The 21,798-nt window shown below is 41.2% G+C and overlaps 1 protein-coding gene across 5 annotated transcripts in view; it reads right to left on the reverse strand.

Annotated features, from left to right (window-relative positions):
- PTDSS2 (phosphatidylserine synthase 2) overlaps positions 1-21,798 on the reverse strand; it is a 44,444-nt gene continuing 22,646 nt past the window's right edge. For 3 of the 5 annotated variants that reach the window (XM_040608247.1, XM_040608248.1, XM_040608249.1), the window contains exons 4-12: positions 20,547-20,614; positions 17,429-17,563; positions 16,336-16,386; positions 13,685-13,798; positions 12,070-12,188; positions 11,217-11,331; positions 8,864-9,009; positions 3,371-3,556; positions 1-2,544 (exon numbers count right to left, since the gene is read on the reverse strand). In XM_040608247.1, coding sequence (XP_040464181.1) covers positions 2,400-2,544; positions 3,371-3,556; positions 8,864-9,009; positions 11,217-11,331; positions 12,070-12,188; positions 13,685-13,798; positions 16,336-16,386; positions 17,429-17,563; positions 20,547-20,614 — 1,079 coding nt within the window. In that variant the 3' untranslated portion in view covers positions 1-2,399. The remainder of the gene's footprint in view (positions 2,545-3,370; positions 3,557-8,863; positions 9,010-11,216; positions 11,332-12,069; positions 12,189-13,684; positions 13,799-16,335; positions 16,387-17,428; positions 17,564-20,546; positions 20,615-21,798) is intronic. The other 2 variants (XM_040608250.1, XM_040608251.1) reach the window with 2 other exon arrangements.

Genomic DNA, 21,798 nt, shown 5'->3' on the forward strand with positions numbered 1-21,798 from the left:
TTGTACCAAAGAACACACCAGCAAACATCGCTTTATTACACTGGGTCAGTTATCCAGACTAACCATAAAAGCTGTTTAGATGGATGTAGACAAACAAGTCAGTGTTTTATGTGTTAGGTCAAAGCTCCAGAATCGCTACTAGGGAACACATACAGAATACCTGGAATAGGAGGTATTCCTCACCAGTTGTTTCAAACATAGGCAAGCAGGTTCTCAGCGGGGAGGGAGGTACAACGGCAGGTCCTCCCCAGGCGTGCCTGCCACCACCCGAACCACGAGACAGACCCCGGAGGTTGTATTGCAGGGATCGGGCTGGGGGGCCACAGTGTTAACCAGCACGAACAGAATGGAGATACACTGACCTGAGCCTCGCTCGCTGGGACTACACAAGCACAACACGCCAGTACGAGCTACCAAACGATCAATTAACAGTTCGTAAGACTGGTCTAAAGCTGGAACTAGAACGACTCCAGGTGGAAAGGCATAGAAATAAATATTTGCTCAACTCAGCACCCTGCCCATTTACAAACTTGTCAGCATCTAGGTACACAGCCATACATTCTTCACTACCTCACAGCAGCAAAATACTACCATTTAAGAGCAGCCGTTGAGTGACTATCCACAGTACATTGTACATACTCGAGAAAGAAGCCGGACGCTACCTCTCGTATTGGTCACCCTCCTCTGTGTCTGCTAAGCAGCTGGGGCACCCCTGGCCCGTGAACTGCTTCATTTGTTGAGCTCTTCAATGCAACCAAACTGCTCGACTAATTGAAGACCGCCCTACTGACAAGTGCCCATTCCTTACAGCTGGCAAGTCTATGGGTCACTGTAAACATGGGAGAAATGCAGATTTTGGTTGCCATTCACATACAAGACCAAAACGGATCAAAAAAGCAGATGTTTGGTAGTCAGCAGCTCTGCAAGTCTCCTGCCACTTAAAAAGTTTGGAGTTGCACTCTTGAAATTCTACTGGTGGTGTTCATGTCATTTTTTTCTGCATAAACACTTCCCTGAAAAACATCCTTTAACAACCAGATTAGATCACAGTATTTAAAAGGCGATATGGTTACGGTTATGTCAGTGCCTTAGACGCCAATGCAAAGGATTAGAGCAGAGATAACAAAAGTGATGCTTAATGTAGCACCTATGTTTTGGAATAATGACCCCCCCAAAAAAATGCAGCCCAGATTTCCAACTTCTTTTCCTAGATGTTGAGTCACCAGCAAAAATGCTGCCTAGCTTAGCCTAAAGACCTCTGCTACTACACAGTGCCTGGGTAAGAAAGATGCACTTGCCTCAGTTTGTTCTTTTGGCAGGGCTGGCAGCATGTTAAACAGCGATTTTGTGCGTGACTGCAGTGAACACCTTTTCCGGCTGGGCTCGGGAGATTGCTCTGCCTGGAGTTACCTTGGGAGGAACAGGGCAGCTCTGAAGGATGGCAGAACCTGACATGCCCCGTACAGCAGACACAAAGAACGAAATACTCTTGGTAAGCAAACTAAAAGAGCTGCGAATAAGGCAAATAACTTAAGACTGATGGAGTAACTCCCAGTTTTCTGCTTGTAACACATTTTACTCCACAAAGTGAAGGAAAGGCAGGTTGACCTTTCTAATTCAACCTTCCCTTGCATTTAAGAGATGATGAAGACTGGAAAAAAAAAAAAAAAAAGACGACAAAAAAAACCAAAACCAAAACAAAACTAAGGAGTAGTTGTCTGTCTCCCTAGAGCTGTGATACACGATAAAACTATTGCAGGCTACTCCAGGATGTTGAAAGTCAGTTTAGAGAAAGGCAATAACCCCCGTACTACAGGGGCTGTAACAGTAGTGTTCTGTATTACATTCTGTGCAAGTAATGCAACTTGTTCACAAGTTTCAGTTTATTTATGTTTATCTTGCTGCAGTTCTGTTAATCGGCGGCTGAACACTTTACACAATCTTACTCCACAGCTCACGGTAGTTTCAGCAGAAAAAAAATATTTCCTGTGTCTGGTATCTGTGCACTCCAAAACAAAGCGTTCCTAATGCCCAAATGCCAAAATAAAATCACACAGTTTACTGGAAATAGATCAGCTAGATTCCCTTTGAGCTTTGCTTTAAAGCCCCTTGTCTCCAAACCTTGTTTTCAAGGAAGACATACAACACGCCTGAATGAAGATCCCATCTCGTTGCAACGGTGTTGATTCTGACTTCCCTCTACACAGACTTTCTCCGACTCTGACTAGGTGTACACGAGGAGAAAAGGTGCATATGTCAAAGTGACATCTTTTCCCCAAGAGGATTTTCACACGTTGGAAAGCTAACAATGAAAATTACAAGTTAGGTAGGATAAAGTTGAAACTGTCCACCAGGCCAACTTAAGCACTATGAGTTCTGTTTAGCCCTTTGTCTGTTGCTCAAAGTTTCCTCTCCCTTAGTTTGTTCCCATTTTGTTCATCCAGTATCGATGAGTGTCCATCACCATTGCTCAAGCATTTGTCCTTTTCATATTTGTGCTCTTGCTTCTGTCTCCTTATCTCCTTGTACCGCAAAGTGATGTCACTAAAAAGAAAAACAAACAGATGTGAACCAGTGATGTAAATAAACAATTTCAACATACACTAAAAACCATAAGGCAAGTTTGCTCTGGATGCAACTGCCTTTGGGATAAGTTAACACACTTGAGTCTTCTGGCTGTAGATTTCTGAAATTGCTGAATCAATGACATTGATTCACTTGAAATTTGTGTTTCTTGCTACTAGTCTGGCTATTATCACCTCTTTCAGAAGCATACAGCAGCATGCTCAAGAGCAGCAACCACTGCTGTTGCACAGGCCCTCCTCTATAGATTACAGTAATTCCTTCAGCCTTGCACAGCTGCTTTTCATTTACTTGCCCAGAGCAGCATTCAAGCCAGACACATTTGACTTGGCTCACTTCTCGCTGATGCTGGGGCAGCTCCGACAACTGCAGCACAGCAGACTTCTTCCAATGAAGCTGTAAAACATCTTAGTCTTGTCTAACTCTGAGCACAGGGAAAACACCCCACTGATCTCGTCTGCCATCTTCACTCATCCAGGAAGTCCAGATGCAGCCAGGCACTTAACTGTTCACCTGCTTCTGCAGCAACACTGATGCAAGTAGTCCCACAAAGACCAAAGCTACCAGAGGCTTCATCCAGAAAGAAAACTGCCAGGATCATGCACAGAAAACTCCCTATTTAACAATTCTTACACAAAACTACTGCAGCTCTAGCCATCCAAAAGAGTTGTAATCAATCCTCAGGAGGCACTGAAGGCTAATGACGGCACACATTTGAAGATGTGCTGTTGAACTCCCCAGTAAGACCCAGGCTAGACCTAACGTATCATGTCAAAACACCACTTACCGAATGAAGAAACGCCAGGCTGTCCAGGTGAGCACAAGTATAATCCCCAAGATCCAGCACTGGGTAATGTAGAAAGGAAGAGAAAGTGTCAGTGTATAGGGATCGTACTTCACAACGATCAGAAACTCTGTGGCAGTAATAGCAGCAACCAGCCATGCCTGCTGACCCAATTTCTTGTGGAACTTCCTGCAAAATAAACACACAGATAAAACAAAGCTATTGCTGTAAAATTAAGCATTCAGGGAAATATTCACAAAAAGACAGCTGGGGTAATAATTTCAATCAGTTTTGCACAACTCAAAGTCTAGTCTGGATTACACATGTACTAAGGCTATGCAGGCTGACTGCTTTCACGTTGGTGTTAATTAAGTTTCCTCTCAGAGGCTCTGAAAACAATTGATGATGAAGTTTAACTTTTCATCTGATGCAAGGAAGTATCCCCATTTTCAGGGTATTGGTAAATCCAGATAAACCAATTATCTGCCCAGCTTCAGATCACCTGAGGTTCAGGGTACAGTATGAAATAGGAGCTCTACTCCTGGATCTCCTCTGCAACCGTCAAGCCACACTGCTGTAACCATATTTAACCCCTATATAATTGCATTCTGACACTTACTCTCTTCCCAAATGAGCTGTCGCTAATGATCTCTGAATGGATTTTAAAAGAAGAAAGCTTAGTAACAAACAGGCAAGGTACTGGAAGATGCAAGGACGGTGTTTCACCTCTAGGACAATACAACCTTGGGGCAAATATGCGATTAACATTTAATCCCCAGGGTTTGTTTTTAAGCAGCACCAGATGCCAATGAGAAGCTGCAGTGCTACGTACAAGTCTAGTGAAAGACTCATCAACCAGTAATGCCAGAAATTAAAACCGCAGTAGAATCAAGACATCTATTCAGAGGCTGTACTTGCAGAAGGATTGGAAGTATACCATATTTTGGGTCACCTACTCCTGCTTGGGAAATACATAAACCCCAAACACCTACAGGCTGCCTTTTAGGAAACCCCACTACCCTCAATAGCCTATTGCTAGAAACCTGGGTAAGCTGCTGCATCTAAACCAGTTAAATCAGGGGTCCTCAAACTTTTTAACCAGGGGGCCGGCGCACGGATGAAGTGGCAGGCAGTCATCTGCGGCTGCTTGGTTTCCTCCCCCAACCCCCAGCGGGGGTGGTGGCAGGGGGGTTCTGTAATACCAGGGGCCGGACTGAGGACCCTGGGGGGCCGTATCCGGCCCGCAGGCTGTAGTTTGAGGACCCCTGAGTTAGATCCTCCACTTTTTGATCTTGCCTGTTCACAACCTTACAAGCGCTGGCATTTTTACAGCTCACTGACCTGACAGATCAGGTGATATATCACCAGTCCAACGGGGTACCGTCTGGGCAACAGGAAAAGCCCTTTGTTTATGCATTGGATCGCACTGAAATCCTGCCCACTGCAGCACCACTGGCACACACAGATGTGCTCCTTAACAGCACAGAGACAAGTACATCACTTCCCACTCGGTATACTAAATTTTTGTTCTTCTATCACCCATCTCCTGAATCTAAAATGGGATTTTATTTCCATTAGAGGAAAGAAGCAAGAAAAAGCTACTAGAAGTTGTATGTATTTTTCCCCCCCCAAAGGCATGACTTAAATGTTTCCTAAAATCCTACTGATCTGAATCAAGGAAGACTGACCTTGAGAAAAGCAATACCTTCAACCATCATAACCACCAACTGTTTCACCAGCAAGCACACACAACTAACTTTTCACAACAACCTTTAAATTGATTGTATCTTTTACTTTAAAACCACACAAAGAAGCACTTTGGTGCACCTTCCCATTAGCCCCAAACCTACTACCTTAACTGACGATTATGCCTCTGAAGATGGCCAGGATAAACCATGCAAACAGAAGGAACCACCAACTAAAACTAACAGTGGTTGTTCTTTTTGCCTTCTATTATTCCTCACTCTGCCTTTACTCTACATGTCTCTGCTTTAATCCCAGGGAACATCTATTCTGCAGAGGGCCTTGCCCTCTCACTTAACCATAGCATATTCTGAAGTACATTTTCCTACTAGGTCCTTTCTCTTTTGTCCAGATGACTGCGTTATTCCATCCCTACCACAGCGAAAGATGTGAAATGAAACACATCCAGGAAGAATTCAGCGTAAAGCAGCAGGACTGCTGGGGCAGGACAGGGGAGTTGGGGAGCAGAGCGATACAACAAACGTTCAGAGGGCTGGGAAGAGAGGGATGGACATGTTAAGATGACCTCTGCAGTACTTCTATGGCATTGCAGCAATGGGAAATTCTAGTCTTGTCTATGGCTGCTGTGATGTACAGCCTCCTGTCTGGCTGAGGCACTGACTTAGTAAATGCTGTGACATTCAGTAACCACCTAAGCTCTTTGGGCTGTGGTTTTCTTGCTTGTTTGCCGTGCAGTGGATGGAAGAGAAGCTACCTAACAAATCCATGATTAGGTTTTCCTTGGAGCGTGGCTGCTCTGCTAATGCTGCCCTCTGCTAGGCAGAGAAAGCTGCCTGCCTGACACACTGCCCAGTGCGCACACATTACCCAGGCCCCAAGCACCTCCACCAGTGCTAGGGCAGAGGGAGCTGCAACTACACATTTGCTCCCCATTTCTCTTCCCTTCTTCTTATCAGATGCCAGCAGCTGAACCAGGAAGAGCATCCTTCCTTTGGCAGGCATTTTCCTGTGGCTCAGACATATCTGCTCCACTGCATCCCCTCAGATTCTCCGTACCTGGGAATGGATCTAAGCATGGAGAGTAAACAGAGCTTCTCTTCCCTCTCCTGAACCCAGGGGAGCACACAAAACACACAGTCGCTTAAAAACATGAGGCCTGAGAGTCATACTTGACACCAATGCATAAGTTCAAACTACACAAAATCATCCAAATACACTGGGAAAAAAAATATGCAGTAAATCAAGTGCAGGTTATTGCTGATGCAGTTGGGATAAATGCATTCCGTTTTAAAAGGTATCCTGCCTAGACCAACTCAGATGAAAGGACTTCAGAAACTGCTCCAGGTGGTTTATCTGGTATGACAGATTAAATGGGCAGAAACTAGCCTTAACACATGGATAGAGAGAAAAAATGAAACAAATCTCTCACTGTGAACTCAAGCTGTTCAGATGACTAGGTCAGCCTTCTCCTTTGCTGATCTGCTTCCTTATTTGCTGTTGTTTTCCTTCGCTAGGTTAATGACAGTACACTGACAAAAGAATTAAAGGTGACCCCGACAAAAGACTGTGCAGGCCCTAAAGCTGCCGAGGAAGACAGCTGGTTTCCTGCCCTTCTACTCATGGAAGATTTTGAAGAGAAGTCCCATTTCTTATTTGATGAATGAGATTAAAATTCATGGCCTCAACGCAGACTCCTTGGAAGTGGCTTGAAGGTTAGAAACCAGGAACATATGACAAGGTCAAACACTACACACTCTTGCATCAAGACATTTCTGGTCAGGAACATTTCACATAACCAGTTCTCAAGAACTCAAAGGCAGCATGTCAATCACAACAGGGCTGTGGTATGTAACAGCTGAAGAACAGCTTCAAGAACCACCGCTCTTCTTGGACTATGTCAATTCTAGATACTTTATTGTCACCATGCTAAGACCAAGTTCCTAGAACTGTCTGCAGATACTAAGAATCCTGAATGAGAAAGAGAGTCTTCATATTTGAACTTCACTGCTTTCTAGGCTAAATATTGCAAGGTTAGCTGAAGGAATCTAATCAACTTCTCTCAGACAATCTCGTCACTACCAGACAAAGCAATGAGCCGTGTTTCTGACAAGGAAGGTCAATGGAATATTCCAGCCTTTGTCCATTAAGAAGTTCCCTTCCAGAAGGAAAATGTCAGGACAGTTTCTCATGTGCCATTAGCTGGGAGCCTCTGGTACAGCCTGCTCTTCCCCAGCAGCTTCTCCCTACAACACAACAGTGCCTTGGTTCAAAATCACGCACAAGTGAAAATACACTAAGTTAAGGTGGTAGAGTGGGTGCAGATTACCTCTGCTTGGATGACCTGAAATGGATGAAGGAATCTGAGTCCGGCTGCAAAAGCCTTTGCAGAGAAGATATTAGGTAAGACCAGATGCTAGGCTCTGCCATTTTCCACAAACAGTCTGATGAGGTCAGCTCTGTAGTGCATCAAGCAGAGCCACGAACCTCAGAAGTGAGGAGGCTGGTCACCTTACCCACCAAGAGACACAGAACAGCAAGTGGTGGCGGCAATGATGAAGACATGCAGTTCAGGATGAAAGTCTCTGCTTGCTGGATGAACTTCTCCAGCTTATTAAAAGAATGGCAACAAATTGAATCAGCAATGAGGCACTGGTGACTGATGATTCTCCTAAATTTCAATGTTATGCCATGTGGTTGAACAGAGGGCAAAGGTGTTTTTCCAACCCAAACACAAGGACCAGAAGATTGTGAATGGTGCTAAGGACAGGAGCTCACCAGTGAGAGGCAGAGACCTCTTCTTACCTTTGAGTTGGAGGCACGTCCCAAACCAGTAGGTCCGACACCAAAGGCAGGGGCAGCCTGCCACTGCTGAATGTCCTGAAATCCGACTAAGCAATGTGGGTTGACCCTTCTTCCCAGCTCTAGGAGTCAAAGCCTTGCAAGGGAAACTGATCTTCATAGAATGTTGGAACCCTAAATTCTGAACACAGACACTTTTTGCGTTGGTCAGTGACAGACAATGAACATCCCTTGAAGCCAGACGTTGTCTCAGACTTAAGATGTGGGCTCAGGCAATTTGTGACATTACTACTAAAACTTAAAAGAAAACGTGATTTTGAGAACAAAGGTTTCTCAGGTCTTACATGGTCTGCAGAAACAAAAGCAGCAAGGACAAATATGATGCTTAAGGAGGAAAAGTCTGAAAGTACATGCAGTGTTGTGTAAGCGTGTACTTTACCTTCAATACACTTTGCTACAAAGGGTCCTCTGATCTGCAAGAGGATGCCACAAGAGCTCCAGAGGACCAGGGACCAGTTGGAAGATAGCTCAAGGAAAGAATCACCTTTAAGAAAACCTTTTTAGGGTGGGTTTTTTTTGGTGTTTTTTTTTTTCTTTTTTTTTCTTTAGGCCCTGTTGTCCTTAGAAGGTACATCTAAGGACTGTAGTTCCTGGCTACCAATCCGAAAGCGGAGTTCAGTACTCCTCTGCCCACAAGCCAGTGGCACTCCAGCTAGTTTACACAATACATTCTCAAAAGAGTAATCATTTATTAAAAACTGAGGTTAAAACCAGTGCACATAGAATGCCCTTAACAACAGCTGTTCTCTAACCAGATGTAGTGAGAATTTCACCTCCAAAACAGACAGACACAAAGCAGATGCTTTGGGATAAGGTCTTTTTGTCCCCAACAAGCTGAACTATTGCCCTGAGATGGATGCCAACAAGCTGGAGCAAATTCAAAATAAAGCAAGTGAAGTTTGACATGGTATATACACAAGAGGACTGGCTTACGGGTCATCCATGAAGTCGTAGATCTCCCTCATAGCCACACCTCCCACATTGACAAAAAAGACAAGTCGTAACAGGACCAAGTAGTGTTCTGGTGGCATCCAAAGGACAAACTTCAAGTAAAATGTGTTCAGCTCTGCCAATAAAAACTGAGAGAAAGGACATTTTAATTACATTCAGAAGACTTCACTGAATGAAGCCTGGAATCTCCCTCTCTCCCTGCATGACTCCCACCACCACTTCTCTAATGCCACGAAGTCCTGCTCAGTATTACTGAACACACCACCATCAGTTGCAATAATGACCAAGAACAGTTGAGGTTTTAGAAGTTTTCTGTGTGCTGGAAGAGGTATTAAAAACCAACACAACATAAACCTGGAAAAGCACTGCCTCTAATTGTGAATGAGTTTATCAGCAGTTTGAAATACCTGCAGAACTACTGATAACAAAGCCTAAAAGCAACAACCTCTCCTTCCACTATCATTTAAAATCTGACTGAGGGAGCCCCAAAATAACAAGAGGCATTAGCAGTACAGCCCAGGGTTGTTGTTCTTTATGTGGCTTGGCTTTATACATAGTTATGCAGATGTCACTGTCAAAGCCAATTTCGGAGAATTGATTATACATTTATAGCAATACCTTGTCAAGTGATGTGCCCTGGCAATGTGCTTAAGTGAGCAAGTAGACACAAGTTTCTCACTTCAAAAGAAATGATAACAAATGGCATTAAACACTGTTTAATCCAGAAGAGTGAGCCAATATCTGAAGCTTCTTACGAACTGTCAGCTGAAGCTAGGCTTTGCTAAAAGAAACATTATTGTATCAAAGACTAGCCTAAGTTCAATGGAATCTCTCAGTTGCAAAACCTGCTCCAGTACCTAAAACCCAGTTTCTTCAGGGTGCAAAGCTGGGAGTATTGCACACAGTAACCATTTGGAAAAACGTGTATTTTAGTTATACAGGCACATTGACTTCACTTCTCCCATAAACTATGGGAACCTCAGCAAGTCTGTTGTGCTATGTGAACTTGGCACATGTTTTATGTAGCGGAAATCAGGTGACATGAACTTGTATTCAACTGAGTCTGCAAACGGCCTGGCACTCACTGCTGGCACTGCTGCGCACTGCTTGCTTGCTTACAGACAGCGCATTGTTCCTGAGGCACACTCAGGTTTGCAATTTGACATCAGCATAAAATGCAATGTTATTATGAGAGAGGTGGTGGTGGCTTGCCAAGCTGACGAATGTGTCCCACTCAACAAACCGTAACAGGGAGCTTCACTGGACAGACCCCAAAATAAAGCACCACCAGATTTTGTATTCCACATATTTCAAGATGCTTAAAGATATGCTGTTCTGGCAACTGTTAAAAAATACAAAGTTATATCCTGTACCGTAGCACTAATACAGAGCCTGGCTAATGCCCATTGTCTCTAGAATCACTAGGAGTGTCACAAGGGGTTTTTTTTTTGTTATACTTCACAGTTGCTGAAGTTAGAGTTGCTCAGAATGGACCCAAGTGACACCACAGAGAGCACAAAGGCCAAAGCTGCCTAGCTGACACAAGGCAGGAGTGGGGAAAAAGCACTTTAACTGCCAAGCTTATCCTCCATATCAGCATCACGTGCGTGATACCTGTGACTGTGAAACGGAAGTTAGGAATTCACGATGATGCATTCCCATAATACAAATTCAGCCACCCGGATGGCTAGATGAAGGAGGCAGACTCTCAATTCATTGTAACTCTGGAGAAGCAAACTTTCTCTTGTCTGAACTGGGAGCTAGTTTACCTGAACTGGTCAGGCCAGATACTGTTAACACTCACATGCTATGTGTTCAGTGAAATATAAAGAGAAGAAAAAATAAATTAGGATAACTGAATTACTTAAGTCTGTATAAAAATACTATCCCAGGCAAAACTGTGTGCTTCAGGAGCCATGCTGCTCAGAGCTAATCCACAAAAGCCCAGGGCTTTGGTTACAGTCCTCTCCAGCTGCAATGTGATTGTGTGTTTGCCTGAGACCAAGAGACACAAGCTACTTCCATCCAAAGCCAACATTTTTGGTAGCAGATGTTACTTGCTGAATTATGCGTACATCATAGTTTATATTGCTCACATTGCCTATAGACATTGTTCAGCAAGCAAGAACAAATATTTATGCAATGAATCTGTAAACCAGAGATACGGAAAATATGGAAACAGACACCTTTTCTGCAGCATTCTGAACTGATCTCTTCCAGCCTCAACAAAAAAAAAATCACGATGTCAGCGTTTCAGCCTAAATTATCATTTGTGCAGTAGCTTGAGTGTTACAAAACATTAAATCAAACAATAAAGACAGAGAAGTTTCCTTACTACAAAGATTATGCCACAAACTGCTAGCCATCTGCGTAAGCTGGATGCTGGCTTCCACTCAAATTTGACCCAGCTATACGGAGTGAACTGGAAGACAATTCTCTTCATTTTACCTCTGAAAAAAGAGCAGAACACATACTTGCAATTTTGAGAAACAGCACATAAAACATCTACCAACATTTCCTTTTGAGACACCAATTCACATATGCAAAATGCCTCCAGTTACTCCATCAAAATTACTACTTAATGAGATTAACATCCCCAGTTAAAAGAGTCTCCAATGTTATTTGGACTATCATTTTCTATTTTAATATACCACACTCATTGCAGTAAGCAGTTTCTCAGTTCTGCTTTGCTCAGCAAAGACACACTACAGAAAAGGCTAGTTTGCTACTGGTAAAAGACTACAAGGGATTTATTAAATTTTACATTTCGGTCTTTCAATTACTGTGAAGTTCTGATTACTAGGGAATGCAGTATTTGCACAGGGACCAAATAGAGCCTTGCTGTGAAGGAAAGAGTATAATCCCAACTTGGATCCCTGCATCTAATATAACAATTTCATTAAAGCAGCTCATTTCCACAAGGTGCCCTCATTCCTAGATATCAGGCAATGCTCACAACAGACAAGTATATTTTCAACAATTTCATTTGCAAGTTAAATAATACTCTCATGAACAAGTTTGCATGCATTAATAAGTTACTAGATACTTGAGTCATCTAAACACACATGAATTCTTTAATTCACATTAACCCTAACAGAACAACCCTTCATCAACCAAGATCTTTACCATGGGCCCAGACTTTGCACTGCGCTCTACTTATCGTGAATTTACTTTCTACACCAACTTACTTGTATGTAGGAATGTTCCAAAGTCCTTGCCATTTGTATGTTTTCAAAGAAAGCCAAGACAGAGTCTTCATCCCACAGTAAATTCCTAATCCGTTACATAAGATCACATCCATTATCCACTGAAAGGAGAAAAACAGTGATGCTGGAGAAGAAACACTAAAGCTCATAAAAGGGATATATAAAATACAGGTGCACATACATGCAGACACACTCTCAGTCACAAGGCTTGAACATCCCCACAGAAAAGCGCTGCATGAACTGTCAGGAGAAAGAATCTCAGCTGCCCAAGCCTACTCAAATACAGCAAGAGCCTTCTACAGATGATGGCTGTAGATTCTCTTTTGCTGTATTCATTCTGCTACAGAACAGACCTCTTCCTACTTGCGATCAGCTCAACTCCACCCTGGGAGAACTTTATAAACACACCAAAAAAACCCAACCAAGCATGTCCCTACAGACCAGATTTTGCGATGCCCAGTAACTTAAAATACTCTTCAAGCTTCAGGCTGCCTCCTAAAGAAATTACTTATCTCCAGGCTCAAGACGTGAAATTAAACAAGTGATTTCCCCCCATGCTCTGTCTTATTGCCAAGTGTTAATTCTGGAGATGGAGCTCTTGAGCTGAAAAAACCTGGCTGTCCTCCACATTCAAAGCGGCAGAGCACCGTGCTAATTTCATAAGAATCTTTTTTGAAGGCAAAATAGCTTTGCTTGATGTCTTTATACATGACACACTTTATAAATACAACCATGTAGCAAATCACTACAAGCTTGGGAAAGAGCTTGCACTGTAAGAATAAAACCAAGCTGAAATAACTTAAGAACCATAGCTGTGTGCTTGGAACACAGACAATTTTGATTGCTCTGGTAAGCAATTTATATTTCATAGGAAAATAAAAAAATAAAAAAAAAGTGTGTCACTTGAAGCTACAGAGCCTGTTTTTTCCACAGCAAAACTAGATCACAGTAGGCCCTGTAGCTTGAATAAATACACACAAGCAATATTTTAGGACAAGAATGGTTACAAAGTATCATGTGCAAAGAGGATACAGCTTTTCAATAAGGCCAAATGTTTACCTTTTAAAACCTTTTTATAAAACAAACAAGTTCTAAACACAGCAATATTTACTGTTTTCAGAAAACAGTGAAGAGAGGTTTGCACAAAAGGAAGAGCTGGACACAAAGTCCGCTGAGTCTGGTTGGTTTTGTTTGTTTGGGTTTTTTTGTTTTTGTTTTTAAACAGGCAAAACAAATTATCTGAAACTTCATACAAAAATTTTTACCTTTCTCTTAATTTCAGGTTTTATGGTTTGTACCATCACCAAATATTTTACAGTGTTCAGGTAAAGCTTTAGATTCTTTCTCTGGTGTGAAACGAACCAAAATAAATATTTAACTACGTGCAATAATTTGAAAACTCACAAAATTATACCAAGAGTGACAAATATATTACAAACTCAACATGGAGAAGCACCAATGCTCCTGAGCTGCAGCAGTCACATGTACATCTTCAGCCACATGCACATGATATCTAGTTCTTACTACTTCCAACACCCTTCCTTTAAAATATATACTTCCATTTAGACAAATGTATCACTATCTATGCAGTACATACGTGATCCCACCAACATTCACTGAAGTTTGGAAGCTGGTGTTCCAGACTGTACTCCAGAAACTCAAACATTACACTGATGATCATACACATCCACCAGTCTCGAATCATCAATGTCTATAGAAAGGGAAGAAAGAAAGTCTGTCACATACCCACAACAGCTGCACAACATCCTAAAACCCATTACAGAAATAAATACTTGCACACCAGACTGAGTAGAACCAGACTTCATTTACACTGAAGTCCTTGAGAAATCTAAATAACAGATCTCCATAAATACTGTAGAAACACTGCTCAGATTTACAGCTTTGCAACAGCGTTTGAAAAATTATTATGTTCTTTTCCCAATTAAAAAAATTCTGGACTCCGAACACAGACGACATATGGTGTGCTTTGTATACCAGTTATTTTTACAGCTGAATATCTAGTCTCCAGTACCCAGAAAAGGATCGGGATACTCCTGACAATCTTATTATGATGTGACAGACTAGCAAAGCCAAACACTCACAGGCCTCTAAACTCATTAAGTATGCAGCAACAGACAAGACGGACACTGAAGAGTAGAGATGATGACATTAATACCATTACATGAAATAATAAAGGCAGGTAAGATGGGATTCAGTAGGAAGTTAAATGAATGGAATTACTGGGTGCTCACCACCACAGGCAGCATCGATCTAATGCTGCTCAAAAAAGGCTTTTCAGAGCCTGCTTAATACAAACTTTTTAAAGTTACCTGCACTAAAGCTCAGCCCTGACTGCTGGGACACCTGGGTGTACTTTATACCAGCTAGCAGCCTGTCAGGGCAAGCAATGAAGGGCAGCACCTTCTTCCTCATTCAACATTGAGCTGCAGTCCTGGAGTATAGGTATCATCTCAGCCTACTATCAAAACAAGGGAATTGAGATTTGTGGTAATGCTTTATTTCATATTTGTAAGTGGGTAAGAGCACAGAGAGCCTGCCCATCTGGTCTGCTGCATCCTCAGCAGGGTGCCCGATGGAATGTGACAACCTTAAAATGAGGTAGTAATAATTCTGCAAGAGTTGATGTAGCTTGGCATTGACTGCCTCAAACAGAAGATGGAAAAATCTGAGATATGCATTATCACACCTTAGTCTGACAACACGTGACAACATGTGAGCTAAATGACTCCAAAGCAAATGGGGAGGCTCACAGTAATTTCTGATGAATGAGGCACATTCATTCTCAATATTGCCATTCTGGTGCTTTGAGATATAGCTTAAGAGTCTGTTACTCAAACCAGACCAGAAAAAAAAAATAATGGAAAAACCAAAACCACATGCTCATCTCTGTTTATGAAGACAACACACTCAACTTCCAGCTTTTCACAGAAAAATATCTTAACAAATAAGAAATATAGCAGCCAGTTTCACTCCAGCTTAGCAGCACAGAGGCCAATACCCTGTGGAGTGTGCTGGGCTCTTCAAATCATACTGCAGGCTGACAAGATGACCTATCATCTCAAGCATTTCTGCAGGAACAGTCTCTTCAATAAAAATCAGGCTTCTTTCAGATGAAGATGGATAATAGCTTGATTGAGTAGAATGGGAGAGAATTCAATATGCCACTCTAGTCCCTCAGGAATGTGTTACTACTCCCCTTATGTCTTGTTATTAGGGTCTCACTATTTCGGCATTTTTTTTCCTCAGTGTGACTTTATTTACAAAAATAAATATACATTTGATATTTAAGTTTCCTATGCATTTTTCTTAGATGAAGAAATTACAAATTTCTTTAAATTTACTGTTTGGCATACCAATAGAGCAAGCCATCCACAAGTTGATCTGAAGTCAAGGTTTCCCCATGCCTAGCATACTCATCTTTCGGTTACAGGGGGGAAAAAATACAGACCAAAAAAACCCGCTTATAAGAATACATTTGCACTTCTGAAATCAAAAATCAAAACAACAGTTGTAGGTTATTTTTAAAACAGACTGAGTTTTTTCAGTTTATTATTTATGGTGGTCTCATAGGTAAAAAAAAGCAAACAAGGTCTGCAGGGCAAAATAAAGTTAGACAGTAAGTCTGATCAGGTTAAAAAAGCACCAATATTTAGACTAAAGTAATTAGCAAAATATTCATTGAATGTGCTCTGCCAGAGACAAGCGCAGCTGGAATTTCCTCCACAGTTGGCTGGTATTGACTAAAAAGTAACAAGAATTAAACCACTACCCATTTAAAGATTTAAAATCCTGATGTCACTGGAAAAAGCCTTCCTTAGAACAGTAGCAGTATATCATCATGCATCTATGTTTGGGTAACAGTAGACACCACCTTATCTGAATGTTGTCTTACCCATACTTACATTCAAAGGTCATTCAAGCGTTTATCTTGCTACAGGAGTAAACATTTTTACTTTTATTGATCTGACCTCAGAATGAATTATGGTAGAAGAAGGAACTTGTCAACATAAGGTTACTTTGCAAGAAAATGAGGAGACCTAACATGGTCAGGAGAAAAACAAGAAGAAAAAAAAAAGGCCTTTCATGTATTACAAACATTTAGTCGAATTCACAGATGACTGCCTAATATAATTTGTCAGAAAGACTGGCATCACTAAAACAGAAGCAGTCAAGCTTTAAAAGTAGAATAGTACTGTAACAGAAATGTAACAGAAGACCTATTCTTACTTTCAGGTACCAGCCAAAAAAGTGAGCAGGAACAAATCCATCCAGTTTGTCCTGTAAACCAAAAAGAGAACATGGGTCACTTTGCACACAAACAATAACCCATTTTTAAGGCTTATTTTTTTCCAAGAAAAACACAGCAATAAACTTAAGTTGTTTCACATATAAATACTAGATGCATTTTATGAGTTTCTTTGTTCTCAAGCACAGTCAGCAAACAAGCTATTTTCAAAGCAAAGTCAACAATTTTAAGGGCAGAAACTGGAAGCAGGATCATACTGATAAAGAGGAGACTACTTTTTAAGTGCGAAATGTCACGTTCCTTGCCTTCCAAGGGGACTGAAGCAGACCACATTGAAGGCAGAGCAAGAACACGTACTTCCTCATCAGACCACCGTATTGTATCTAGCAGAACTTCTTAAATCTTATCAGTTCTACCAGCATAAATGCCTGGGCAAAGAGTGCCTTTCTTCCTCCTAGTTTTGGTACAAGCCTAGGAAAGGACAGCTATGATTGCTCTCTGTTAATTCCAGGTCCTGATGCACTGAAGGCTTGCATGGCAGACCCAAAGGATTCAGTGCTCCTCACTACACAAGCACTAACAACTCCATGCGATCAGGGAGTTGTAAATAATCATAATTCCTTTGCCCTTGAATTTCAAGCCTTCTGTTTGCCAGCAAGAAACAATAATGTGATGGTTTCTGGCATTCAGAAAAGTGCAATTTATGGGTTGCTTGGCAACATCCAACTTTTGAACTTTGTACCTCAAGGTGACTGTGAGTAGAAGATTCTTTAAGCACACAAATAAATCCAAACTCTTAGGGGAAAAGGCTTACATCAATGATCTGAGAAACAAGGGTTGTTAAACAGTTTACCCTCTCTCCTGGGCAATGTAGTTGGGATACACAGAGACACATGTCCATCTAATCCACAGGAAAGGTCAAGAGAAGAGAAGGAAGCTGAAGAGTCAGTCATGATCTGGTTTCTGATTCAACACGCAGAAAGACTCATGACTGCACTTTGAGGAGTTCAATTAAGCAATCTTTTACCAAAAAATAGTCAGGCTCATTAGCAAGTAACTTTACTTGTGTCTTACCCAGACGTTGTGAAATGGATCAGTTGCATTGCCAGGATCATAAATAAGGCAGTTGCCACCGTAGTCTCTTTCTGGCAAAGGAACACCTAAATGTGGATCAATGTACTTCATAAACTGTCTGCCATCTTGTACAGTCTGCAAAAGGAACACAGAACCCATGTTTCCCTTTTATTATGTATTAATTCACAGAAAAGTACAAAGATAATTAAGATCAACATTGTATCTTCAAATGGGTGGAGGTTTTTTTCCCAAGAATTGTTCTGCAACAAATTTTAATACATCCAGACCTCAAAGCATCACACAGCATATATGACTATCAGAGCCTCCAATGCTAAATATTAAGGAAAAAAGACGACTACAGAATGAACTTAAGATTTCTTAAAGATGAAAAATTAGAGCTCCTTAATACCTTTCCTAAGCCACTCCTTTACACTCCCTCCCTCCCAAAAGCTTAGCACTCAAACTGGCACAAAACTCATCCTTCTCACTGACCCTTTTGCCCTTCTTCTCCCCTTGTCGATCTTGGCAAGGGTAAAGAAAAAGCAGCCAGTAACTCAGGACAGGCTCATTTAAGGGCTGTATCTTCTGCGTTAGTAAACTTCCAGCTTCCTAGAATGGGAAAGATCCAGGAGCACTTCAAACATGCAGCTCGAACAAATGCAGCACATGCAAACATCAGCAGATTGAGCACACCGATTAGGTGCACTGTTAGCAGGATTAGTCGTGCATGCGTGCTCAGCTCACTCCAGCTACAGAAAGTCGAGAACCGTACTGCATTTCACAGCAGAAAAAATTTAGTGCAGCTCATTGAATTAAGCAGTCATTTCAAATGAGGTCCCACCAGCAGCACAGGTAACAAACTTGAAGCAAACAACAAGGAAGAAATGATCAAAATATTAGTTCTAAACAGTGACCAAAACTTGAACTAACTTACTAGTAACTCATTTCAGACACACATTTGCTGGGTAAGTATTTCCCAATGAAACTGCTCACTGTTGTGGTCAATGTTTTACAACACAAGCAATGTGACATCTATGACAGACTAGCAGACAGTAAAAACAGGTTAAGGCCAAAAGTGGTTAACAGCAATAATAATAATAAAATTATAGAATTAAACCACTGAAGTCACATTAACTGTAAGACAAGTTTCAACTGTGAGCGAGCTTGCATTTGCTTTTAAGAAAGTTTAGTCACTTACAGACTCAGCATAATTTTAACCTTATTTAAACCTGTGCAAAGTAACTATGTATTTTTAGTAAAGAGCTCAGCAACAGCTAGTGAGTGTCCTTAACCACTACATGGCTGGTAACATAACAAACTGCCAGAGGAAAGCAAAGCAATTTCAGGCTTTTCCATTAGAATTCAGAACTACAACACTACTATCAAATAAAAATGAAACGTATCATTCAGTCTGACTGCAGCTAGTCAGGAGTATCATTTACAGGGATGCCTAGAAAAAAAACACAGGGTGACATGAAATGGTAACAACATAAGAATAAACTGGAACTGAGTAAGTATTCCTCAGTGGTGAGGAACAACAAAAAAAAAGGCAAGACAGACCTGTTCATGCCTGTGAAAGGGTCAGAACTCCACTCCCTCCAAGTAGGACAGGCAGCCTGAAAGAAACCCTAATGAGACATTAGGGCCCTGCGTAAGGGTTTACACTGAACCCCTAAGTTATGTCAATGGGACAGAAACTCACATTGCTGTTCACTGATCTACTGTGGACATGTTCCAGCTGCCTGCTGAAACAACAAGCAGGGCAAAAGAAAAAAAAATGGAAAAGAAAAGGACAGATTTGTGTTAAGAGAGCTTGGCACTGACATCTGGGGAGGCTCCAGGAAAGCCAAGCAGAACAAGAAATGCTGGAGCCAAAGGAAATCTTTGATTAGCTGGAAAGGGTTTGATCAGTATTAAAAACTTGTTTGTAAAGCAAATGCCCTACTCCAACAGAAGACAATGACAGATCCTGACATCTCTGAATTCCAGCCCCACTTCCTCAAGCTCACTTGGCCTCTGGAGGCAAAACCTTTTTTTTTTTCTTTTTTTTTTTTTTTCCCCTCCAAACATGCCTGTCATCCTTCTTTAATCTGAAATGATTTTTTAAAGCTACCTGATGAGTATGTGATGGTACTTGCGCAACTGTTTTACAATACAGAGCACCAAACATTTATACTAAGACATCAGCATGAAGGACCTACCTGAAAATAAACAGCTGAGGACTAATTGGAATCTAAACCTGCAAAGTAGCTAGCTGTTTGACAGGGCAGTTACCTCTGGTCGTTTAGTACCTCACATTCACTTTTGGTTCCAAATCATGCAGTTACCCAAGGAGATTACTGCAATAATTGGACTGCCTGAGGAAAGGATGAGTGTCCTTCAAAATCTTGAGCTCTTTCTTCTTGGCACTCAAACTAGATTTGCAGTGGTATAAGTATACATACAGGAACGCAATGGCATTGTTAATAGCATCATGTTTACTGCTTTTGCTTATCTCAAAGTATTTTACTTCAATTGCTGCATTTCTGAGAAGTCACAGAATTGTGAAAGCCCAGGGAAAATTCTCAGTTTACTAAAGGACAAGAATATGGTAAAAAGTAATGTGCTCTATTTGAAAGTACGAATAGCATGTCTTTCTAGAAAAAAAATCATCCTTATTTTGCTGCCACTACACAAAGTTGTGAATGAATTTTTGTTTATTGCAAAAAAACCCTACACACAAACGCAAACATTCAAAGCACCTACAATTCAAAGTTAAAAGTATTTCAGAAGATTGAACAAGATTTAGAAGAGACTAAACTTGTAAAGTACAAACTCCTGATCATTTGATCTAAACAAGAACTCTTGACTTCTTCTCAACTCATTTAAGAACACTTCACTGCAGTGTCTAACTTAGGCTGAGACCAACTGGAAGTTATATTATATCATATATAATATACATATAATACAATATAGTATAATTTTCCCTCAACTAGAAATCTCATGAAATAGCACAATGATTCAATTTCAAAAATGAAGAGCATCTCCTGCAGTCAGCGAAAATCCTGAAGAACATCAACAAAGGATTTTATATCCACATTAAATTGGCATTTAGTAACTAGAGGTCCAAGTTACTTACCTGAAAGAGTATAAAGATGAGGAAAAGCTCATACACAACGCTGACACACAGCCAAAACCTCCAGTAAGCTACAGAAACAAAGGGGACGTTAGCAAGCTTCCAAGCAAAATAGCAATGAATTATTCATTTACTGTAATATAACTAAACATTTCAGGAAGATATTATCCCACCAAGGAATTGCGAAGCCCAGCATTCAAGTAAAATGTTCACCATCTTTCCCAAAGAGTAAAACCAGAACAGCTCTTAACTACTGGACAGGCTGCTATGTAAATTTGCCAGAATTGCTTAGGCAATGACCTGGATGTGGAAGAATGGGCCAGGATCTCTAAGAACACTTAAACCCAATGAAGTCAGTATTTAAGAATTAGAAGGAATGATAAATGCTACTTGCAATGCCTTCTAGCAGTCCTTAGAAGAGAACTATATCCTTCCTGAACTCATCTGATTTCTTTCTCCACGATCTTGGGTAGCCTGACCTGTCCAAGTTTGGTTCTCCCAGCTCTACCATAGCTAACGGGATTTGCCAACTTCTGCCTACATACTGCTAAAACAGACAAGACTAAGACTGGCAGGAGGAACTGTCTTAACTGTTATAAGCCCATCTTTTTCCCCTGAAGACAAGGTTTCTTCCTCAAGAGGCAGAAAGCATTTCAAAATACCAAAGATGTTTTCACTTTTACTAGGAATTAAAAAAAACCAACAGTGTACCAAAGGTTTCGCAGCTACCAGATGCAAGACCTATGAGATTATCTGAAACTCTTTATAATAACAGAAATATCACGTAAAACTCAGCTGCTTCATTCAGAGTCTGCAGTTGTTTTTCACCTCCCAAGATGTGCAATTACAGGTCTTCTCACACTGAAACAACACCTGAATCTAAAAGGTACACAAATTAAAAGTATTTGTACGCTTCCAGCTCCATCATCATCACCTCAGTTCTTCTGAAAGACTCAGTCCTGGGGTAATAGGCTCTCTGACTGTCCTGGACACAAGCTCTGTGGTCCATGGCCTGGATTTATGCCCCTGATTCATCCTACTCCACCCAGAGACCGGTTTGGGCTCTGTTCCGTAAAGTGATTTCTGGGCTCTGAAATCTCATCCAGCGTTTTTGTTAACTCCTGTACAAGAGGAAGCAGGTTAATGCAGAGCCAGTATGCGTACAGAGTGTTCCAGCATTTTTTCCTAACCCCATCCAAAAATTTACACAAGGTAATTCAGCAAAACTGGATTCATTCCAAGTGGATATTTAAAT

This window comes from Falco naumanni, chromosome 10 (assembly GCF_017639655.2).
Source record: "Falco naumanni isolate bFalNau1 chromosome 10, bFalNau1.pat, whole genome shotgun sequence".
Lineage (NCBI taxonomy): Eukaryota > Metazoa > Chordata > Aves > Falconiformes > Falconidae > Falco > Falco naumanni.